This window comes from Alligator sinensis, unplaced genomic scaffold, assembly GCF_000455745.1.
Source record: "Alligator sinensis unplaced genomic scaffold, ASM45574v1 scaffold434_1, whole genome shotgun sequence".
Taxonomy (NCBI): domain Eukaryota; kingdom Metazoa; phylum Chordata; order Crocodylia; family Alligatoridae; genus Alligator; species Alligator sinensis.
Window position 1 is genome coordinate 2,180,862 of NW_005841994.1, and position 9,521 is coordinate 2,190,382.

At 46.1% G+C, this 9,521-nt stretch overlaps 1 protein-coding gene across 2 annotated transcripts in view; it reads left to right on the forward strand.

Annotated features, from left to right (window-relative positions):
- Window positions 1-9,278, forward strand: part of LOC102368517 (glyoxylate reductase/hydroxypyruvate reductase-like) — a 31,138-nt gene extending 21,860 nt beyond the window's left edge. For both annotated transcript variants that reach the window (XM_025201435.1, XM_006021455.3), the window contains 5 exons: window positions 3,477-3,565; window positions 4,089-4,193; window positions 5,031-5,166; window positions 5,679-5,809; window positions 8,477-9,278. In XM_025201435.1, the coding sequence (XP_025057220.1) occupies window positions 3,477-3,565; window positions 4,089-4,193; window positions 5,031-5,166; window positions 5,679-5,809; window positions 8,477-8,598 (583 nt within the window). In that variant the 3' untranslated portion in view covers window positions 8,599-9,278. The remainder of the gene's footprint in view (window positions 1-3,476; window positions 3,566-4,088; window positions 4,194-5,030; window positions 5,167-5,678; window positions 5,810-8,476) is intronic.
- The last annotated feature ends 243 nt before the right edge of the window (window positions 9,279-9,521 follow it).

The following is a 9,521-nucleotide window of genomic DNA, read 5'->3' on the forward strand; positions in this document are numbered from 1 at the left end:
AAACGGATCATTGGTGAAACAAACACACATACCCAGGGGGTCTTTTGCCAGATGCCAAGAGAGTTTTCAGGTGGGGTTATGCCACCGCTTGCCTGCTCTCTCCCTCTCAGTCATTGTCACTCCAGCACTTACAGCCTCTTGTCAAAACAGTCTCTCTGCTTAGTTCCTCTGCACATGCTCTCTTGGATGCAGGGAGAATGCCAGGCCCAGGCCTCCACCTTCAGGCCCACAAGCTCTTGTCTCCTCTGCTTACCTCTCCAGGATCCGTTTAATTCCTGTGGAGCCAGCCAGTTATTGTCATCAACTGGTTCAGTCCTGCAGGACAAGCTTGCAATCACTTGCTTACTGCCTGTGGCTGCGCAACAGCCCCAGAAGCGTGTGGCCTGTGGGCAGCCTGCTACAATGTGATTGTGGAGTTGTGCATTAGATCCCATCACGCCTTATTGCTGGTGCAGAAGCAGCCTTTGTATCCCAGGCTCCCCCTGCAGTGGCAAGACGCAAGCCCCCACAGCTGGGAGTCCCACACACCCCAGTTGAAGGGCTCCCAGCCACGGGGACGCCCCATGCACCTCCCGGGCTGGAGGATCCCTGCTGCGGTGATCTCCCCACCTGGGGGTGCGTGAAGTCCCCAGACCTTGGGAATCACAGCTGTCATGATTCCTAGGGCTTGGGGGTTTTTCACTGGGCATCGTACACCCCTGTGCCTGGGAGCCCCATCAGTCGACATAGCTTCCAGCAGCAGGGGAGAGCCTGTTACACACTTAAACTAAAGCTCGATAGCAAGCAGCTGTAAAGTTAGTATACATTTTCGAGGTCTAACTTTATAGCTGGTTGGAGCTTTTTGTTGTGTCATACCTACTTTGCATATATAGCTCTTCTCCAGGTAATCAACCAGATAATTGTGCAATGCCTGTGATGTGTACAGGGGGCCTAAGAAAACGAAGTAGTCTTGGGTTAAAAGGGAAACCACTGCTTGGGATTAGTAACTGGCAAGGAGACAGAAAAACAAAAATAAAAGGTTACTTTTCATTGTGCTGTAACAATAACAACAGATTTCATTGAGAACAAATATTTGATTTATTTATCAATTTGATTTATTTATTTGATCTGGAGGGTGACTACAGGCAGCAAAGTGGCAACTGCTGGAAATGATATAAAATGACTTATGAGCAGGGAACCTGGTTTTCTCTGTTTAAAAATCATACATTCTCTGATTTAAGGAAAAACCCCAAATTCTCTGATTTAAAAACCCAGACTCCACAATATTCCACAATTAAAATGAAATGCCACAATATATATAGGTATCAGTTGAACACAATGTGTTTTTCATATATAGAGAATTTTAAAGCAATTTGAAAGCCTACCAGTGCCTCAATCATTATAATAAAATAAATGCTAAATACCTATATATTTTGGTGTTTGATTTTGGTTTTTCTATCATAGAAAATCAGAGCTCCCCCTACCCCCTTCACTCACCAGGACGTGGGTCCAGCTGAGGCTGCCTTCCCATCCCCCCACCCCCCAATATTTGGTGCTGAGCAGCCTGGATATGCCGGTGCCCTGCACCTGCCCATGCCATTGCCCCTCACTCCCAAGTCACAGCTCCCCCAGTCCTGCAGATGCCCCTCACTTCCAACCCACAGTCCCTTGGGCCTGCCGGTACCCCTCACTCCCTACCCACAGCCCCTCCTTCCTCCAGCCCTACTGCAGCGCCCCCATCCACTCAGGTGCCCCTCACTCCCCAACCCTTTAAAAAAAGAAAATCCAGGTTTTGCCGTGGTGAATGGAAAACTCAGATCCCTGCTTATGACAGTCTGGAGAACAGTGAGTAAACTTCAAAAGGACCTAACCAAGGCAGGCAAATAGGCCACAGATTAAATTCAAATTAATACATCAAGGGAGGAATAGTTTGGACTTCTTGCACATCTAACCAGGTTTCATTAGCTATAGCCACTCAGGCTATTTACCTTGACATGCTTGCAAACAGGATGTGAGGGCCGATGGCTGGTTCTCCAGCTTGTACTGTGTCAGTCTACTGTCTCAGTCCCGCCTCCTCTTGGTCCCTCTGCCATGCTTTGCAGACCTCCAGGGCTCTGCTCCATCAAAATCCCTGTCCCAGTACTAAGGCAGACTGCCTGGCACCCTGCTGAGAGTTGTTCACCACTGGGCTCTCCAGCTGGAAACTTGACCCCTTTCTTGGTCAGACTGCACTGACTTTTACTTCCCACTCCCCTGCTATTATAAGGCACCTATACATGAGCATCAAATCTGCTCCAATGCACTATAATTACAGCACATTGGAGCAAGCTTGATTAATCGAGTCTGCTGGAGTGTGTTAATTACTGCGCTGCAGCAGACTCCAGCATCTCACGTATCAGCATGCCCATGCTTAAAAATGATGGCAGGGGCATTTTAACTAAAGCTCATTTGATGAACTTTAGTTAAAGCACCCCCACCGCCATTTTTAAGCATGGGGACACTCCAGGCGCTTTAATTAAAGTGGCTCTCGGAGCCCCTTTAGTTAACACTCCCCCCCCCACACACACACACTCCCGGAGCACATGTATAAACTCCCATAGTCCCTAGGATGGATGTAGCTGAAAGTGGATGTGCTGTTGCCTGAAGGGGCCACCCACCTGGTGTTACTACAGCACCCAAGAGATGGAGAAGGAAAACCTATTACAGAATATAAAATACCATAGTACCAAAACTAGTCCTGGCTAAGCCCTTACCTGAATTGTGCACTCAGTTCATGTCAGGAAGCCTATACCAGAATTCAGGGGGTTGTGTAGATTGGACAACAACAACAATTAGGACAGTGAGTTGTGAAGACTGAGGAAAGGCTATCAGCTTTCCTCCAAGGGGAGACAAATAAAAGGAGATATCAACAATGACATATAATCAGGGATCTGGGTTTTCCATTTCCTGTGGAAAAACTGGCAATACAGCCAGGCAGCATGGTGAAGACACAGCTTCCTGCAGGTAAGTCTATTTGGGGGGAGGGGTATAAGTAATGCAACTGGGAGCAGAGAGGGCATAGGCAACATGTAGAGGGGCACAGTGGGAAGCACCACTTTTGGGGTGATTGAGGCAGTGGCGGCAGCTGCTTGCGCCAAACCTGTTTAGTGAGGGAGGGAGTGGGGCACGGTTGGCGGCTGGGGCCAGAGGCACTGCCCAGCCAGGGCAGTGCACAGTGCCTGAGTCCAGGCCCGGGGCCTGGGCTGGAGCAAGTGGGAATGCACAGCTTTAATCCTGCATGTGACTGCCAGCGGTGCAAGCTGCTTGCCCGGGCGGACAGACAGGGGCCCAAGTGGGGGGTTCACGCTATGACCTGGCAGCCAACCCTTTGTGGCCCTGTGGTTGGGAACCTCTGCTATTAAATGATTAACCTGAGCTAAACAGGAACAGTCTCCACTTTCCAAAGTGCTAGTGTTGTACAGCATGTTCCTGAAGTAGCTTCACATATCATTTTTAAGCGGTGGCTGGGGGACCTGGAAACCGCTCTGGATGTGTGGACATGGCCTGACAGACAGCACCGTGGGGATTCTCGGACTGGGAAGAATAGGTGAGTTGCAATATCCCCAGAGACATTTTTGTACAGCTTTCATATAAAACCAGCCAAAAATTTCTGCATTTTGATTCTTTGGTGAAAAACCAAATTGACAAAAAAAGACAAAACATAGCAACATGAATTAGAGCTGGTCAAAACTGGTTCAATGAATCTGGCTCTATCACTGTGATGGATAATGACTCCCCCCATGCCCCTCTCCCTCCCAACTAGCAAACCTGCTCAGAGAATAGGCTGAGGGATAGGTGTGTGGCAACTTGCCCTGAATACTGGGCCATAGGGGCTGTCCTGAGATCCATGTGGCCTGGGGGATGCCAATAGGCTCAGGAGGCTGGATACCTATTTCTCCCATCAGGCACAACAGCCCCTCTTTTACTGACTGATCATTTGAAAGAAAACTCGTCCAGTGAAATCTGAGCTTCCCATTCCCAATAGACCTGTCCATCTGCAGAAGAGGGGATCACAAATGCAGATGAGCACAGAAGAGAAGGAACTCAGGGTTATAAATTCTGCTTTACAGGGGTTGCTGTTGCAACACGTTTAAAGCCATTTGGAGTCAAGAGGTTCCTCTACACTGACATGAGTGCCAGGCCTGAAGTGGCAACCAGCATCCCAGCAGACTCTGGTAAGGTGGAAAGGTGCTGTGGCCCAGAACACTCTCAGGCAGTGGAAAGTACAGGCTAGAGCAGCCCGTCCCAATGAAAGCTCTAAGCCAGGGATGAGCAAAATAGAGCCCACAGGCCAGATCCAGCCCACCAAGGGATTTTGTCCATCACGCAGCAGGTCCCTCAGTCCCACCCAGCCTAGGTGCTGGGAGCAGCATGGGCAATGCTGCATGCGGCGGATCCTGCCACCCGCACAGCGGGGCTGAGGCAGTGCAGCACCCTGACTCCATTTCCCAGCAGCCCTGCTAAACCCAGGCACCTGGGGCTGTCCACCTGCATCCACAGCTTCTGAGATGAGGGTTTTCTCCCATTCAACATGGGGGCAAAAAGAACCTCATCTTGGATTTGAGTACCAGGCAGGGGGCAGGCAACTGCTGCAGCTCCGGCTCTGGCTCTGGCTCTGACTCCAGCTCTAGCTCTGTCCCAGGCTTGGGGTTGGAGTCAGAGCTGCAGATTTCTTTTTTTTATTTTGAGCTCCCACCCCCAGGCAGTGACTGCATATGAAATTATAATCAAAAGGTGCATATGCTTATTGCAAGCAGCACATGCTTCCTGTAGAACAGCCTGGGGAATGAAAGAGCTGAGAAAGCTGCATTATGCCAAACTAGATAGCTTCATTTGGGGAAACTGTTTACACGCACATACAGGAAGCTTAAATAAGCCAGCATTAGGGAACAAATTGTCTAATATTTGTGGATTTGGGTCAGCTCAGTGCCAAGAAAAATCTGAGGCTTTGTCCAATGTTATATGTGGTTTTGTTTGAAATCTCTGGAGGTTCTCTGTTTTGTTCTTCACAGTGACCGTGGATGAGCTGGCAAGGCTTTCGGACTTCATTGTTGTGTGTTGTGCTTTAACTCCTGAAACCCAGGGTATCTGCAACAAAAGTCTTTTCTCCCAAATGAAAGATACCGCCATATTTGTCAACACCAGCAGGTGAGAGAGGCTGGGGGAGAAAATAATGTTTTCCAGCCAGTACTCAGCAAGATAAACATAGAGATGTCACAATGGAGAACATACACTCCTGACACAAATCCTTACATGATCAGAGAGGGAGATAAGATTTATACTCCTGGCTCTAATGACATCCCAGCTCCATAATATCAAATCAACTTTAACGCAATTATTAAAAATAAAAGGCTTACGCTCGTGTAATCTGACAACATGCTGATGGCAAGGGAAGAGATGCATCATGATAAAGGAAAATCCCATCAATAGGATTCAGTCTCATTAGATAAGCTGATCCCACACATAATACAGTATGATTCATGCCAGAGAACAGTACTGTAAGCCCTTGGCCTCAGAGTTTATTATAAGGCTGCCTTCAAGTCTATCCAATCCTGTTGTTAAAACCTTCACCAGATAACTAAGGCTCTTAGCTGCTAGAGCAGCAACACACAGAAGATGCCCAGGAACTGATAGATACTTTGTTCTTCTTTTCCCAACAGGGGTGGTGTAGTGAACCAGGATGACCTGTACCAGGCATTGGTCAATGGTCAGATTGCAGCTGCTGGTCTGGATGTCACAGAGCCTGAGCCTCTGCCTACAGATCATCCTCTTTTTAAACTTAAAAACTGCGGTGAGTGTGTGTTGAAAGCAGCTCCTGTCTTCTGAAGAGCAGCGGCTGAAAAGGGTGGTTTGGGAATTACAAGCTTTGGCCTTGTTTCTACAACACACAGTTTTTACTAAAGCTGCTTGGAGAATGTGCAGTGAAATAATATCCACTGGAAAAAGCCTTTCTGTTGAAATGAAACACTTTCAGGGAATGTGTGTATTTTGAGAGAATTTCTGATGGGAGAAAAGCCAAGTGAATCATTTTGCCTTTCTCATTTCATTTTGGTAATGCTGAAACGGTTCATTTTTACATTTATATTCAAATATAATTTATCTTACATTTCTATTCATTTAATATTCAGTATTATGTGCTCTATTTGTAATGCTTTGGCATTATCAAAACAGTTTGATGTTTTTGGATGGGGACATTTCACTGTTTCCAAGTCAGTATTTTTTCTGGACTTTTTGTTCTGTGGTAAATTTTGAACTTTTGAATTTTCATTTCAATTCAAAATTAAAAGAACTCCAAAATACTGCAATTTCCTATAGAGGAAGTTTTCCTCCAGCACTAGTCACCACCAGGCATGGGTTTGTCTCAGTGCATTTGCTTCTCCAGTCATATTTGTAGTCTTAAAAATCTTCTTTTGGCAGGTGTCCCTGTCTCCAGTGAACAAATACTGTTGAGATTTGCCCCAGTGCAAACTAGACTAAAAAAACAGTAGATCAGACCCTCAGCAGGTATCAATCTGTATGCCACCCCTGGAGTCAGTAGAGCTATACCAATATATATCACCTGAAGCCATGAACCATTTAATGTGTCCTGAATAACTAGCAGCTTTTCTAAGCCAGGGAATAGGAGCAATCTTGGCAATAAATTTCAGTGCCCAGCAGGGCTGTGCTTGCCTAAAAATCTATAATCAATTCAGTTCATAAAATGTTAAGGTTGTAAGGTTAAATGCACCCCTTTAACTCTGCCCTTTGGTGTGCAGGCATTAAAACAGGCTCAAACAACCTGATTGCATATTAATTCTGAAATGCCCAATGTCATACAAATGACTTCTACTGCCTCGTGTATGTATGAAGTATCTCAGCATTTTCTCCATTCTTTTTCTATGTATGTTAAGTTTGTTGTTATACAGGGTGAGGGCATCTGTATTGCTGTAGGGTCTGAACCTTATCTGAGCTGAAATACATGAACTAGCCTCTGGCCCATAGATAGTCTATGGTAAAGTATGTATTAGTTATCTGGTCAGTGTTAGGGCACTATATTCTGCATTTTTTCTCTTCAGCCAACAGAACTGAGAGACCTTTAGGGGTAAACCAGAGCATGAAACATTTAACTACTAATTCAACTGCAAAATTTGGTGGTCTGCGTATAGAATTTAGGGGTTTGGCATCTGGACAGCTATGCAGCCCAGAGCCCAGAACCTGTATAGGCAAGGAAAAGAGGGCATGTTTGACAGTTAGCATAAACAGATCATCACTGACCTGTCTTTAAAGGGGGGATGAACTGTATTTACACTAAACAGGAGGTTATGTCTAAAATGTGTTGACAGGTGTTGTTTCAACCAGAACCGTGTTTGTAGCTGCTTGCTACAAATCAGCCCAGATGGGCAGTTATTACCACAGGCTGGCAGATTGGTGGCCAATATGGAATGAGCACAGTGGCCAGCAGCCAGATGTCTGCATCTGGTTAGCTCTAAATGGTGGCAGCCTCCCTGGCAGTTCCAGAAGCAACATCACATTCTAGCTGGACCATGGAAGGCACCTTGCTCTCTCCTCATCTGAGGAGAGAACATCAAGTGGAAGGGCATTTCAGTAAACAGGTGGGGGAATTAATTTCCCCGGGGTGTCATCTGACACTAGCACTAATAATAAGCGTGCACACACACCTCCTCCCTCTTCCTCTCCTTCTAAGCCCCAGAGCAAGGCTGATCTGGGGCCACATGTGTGTGCAACACTCAGCAGAGGGATGTTTTGTGTGTGTGTAGTGCCATCTGCCCCTGCTGTTTGCGTGTTCTGCTCTTGCAAGCCAGCAGGGGATTGACATTTTTAAGAATCCAGCAGGATTTGACTAAAACATCATCTTAACTTTGGAAATCCTTTTAAAACCCTGCAGGATTCTTGTAAATTTCAATCCCCTGCCAGCTCACAGGAACAGAGCAGGCAGGCAGATCGGAGACAGGTGTGACTTGCATGCAGACATCCCCAAGTCAAAAGGCAGCTGGTAGGTCTCTTCTTAGCCCCACTGTGGCTTAACGGTACCCTTGCCATCCTCAGTGTTTGCAGCCTCCAGCAGTTAAGCAACTGGGAGTCCAAAAGGCCTCTATGAAGATCCCATTTCCACAGCTCCATCACACAGTCTAAGCCTCCTGCCCTTAAGTATGCTAACCAAGCAGCATCCCCTCCTCACAGAGTCCTAAGCAAGGTGCAGACCCATAGGTGAGCTATACAACAAGAGTATCCAGAATCCATGGGAATCTGTTGTTTTCCTAAGAGGCTCTGGCTCAGGAGCAGATTGCAGGATTGTGCAAAGGCTTTCAGAGGACCCCTGCTGTATGAAGACTGGGTGATGAATAGTGGTGACAGGGTAACATCTGGAGGTGTCCAGACAGCTCAGGCCCTCAAATTCCTACAGCATAACTCAGCACCAAAGAAGTAACCTCTGGGTTTTGTTTTTTTTCTGTTTCAGTTGTTCTGCCCCATATTGCCAGTGCCACGGTCAGTACACGCAATGCCATGGCTGCCTTAGCAGCAAACAATTTGCTGGCAGGTCTCCGGGGTGAAGCAATGGAAAAAGAGGTGCCACTCTGAGAAAAAAACTGCAAGGCTCTCTTCTCACTCACCCTCTTTCTAACACACCACCAGCCTATACGAAAACAGCCACTCATTGCCGGGAACCATTTTAACCACAGAGGTCCTGTGACACACTCTGAATGTGAAAGATTTAGCACCTATAGCTTTGTGTTCAGTTATATTATACTTTAAATACAAGCTTTTAGACCAGTTGTAGCATTAAAGCACCATTGTTTTCTTAATTTAGAGAAAGAATAGGTCAATTCTCATCATCTCTAAGAATGAAAGTGCTTCATGGCCATCAGATAGTATTAATCCCTTGTGATTAGCACCCCATCTACCTGCTGCCCCCACTGCCCCCATGCTACAGCTCTGTGTATGCATTACATATGGCTCTATGCCCCCATACAGTTCTTAGTGATGCTGCAGAGTCCAGAGACACATATCCTGACATTAGAAGCGATGTTACCGCTGGTGTTCTGCTCATTGTTGGAGGTGAATGTCACAGACAGATAAGCAATCTTTTTAGAATGTGACCTTTTTTAAGCTAACTTGGCATTTGCTAAGGGGGAGAGGGTTCATTAAAATTATCTGTATTCTTATTGTGCATTATACAATCGACAGGGAAGATCTCTAGTAAATTTGCATTTATAGAATGGGCACATTCCCAGAAATAAAACCTATAACATTTTTATCAACCCTGGCACTTTTTTGTAGTTTCATTTGCTTTGTGAATTCAGGTTATGTTCTCTTTCTTACATAGGAACCTTTAAAAGCTAGTGCACATTAAAGACATGTAAAGACTTCCATTTCCATTGCATTAACAAAGGAGTGTGGCAAACCTCACAATCCTTGAAGTTCTTAATTAACCAAAAAGGGGAACCTTTACATCTACCTCTCCTACTCTCTCATATTTTTTTAGTGCCTTATGTTACATCCAT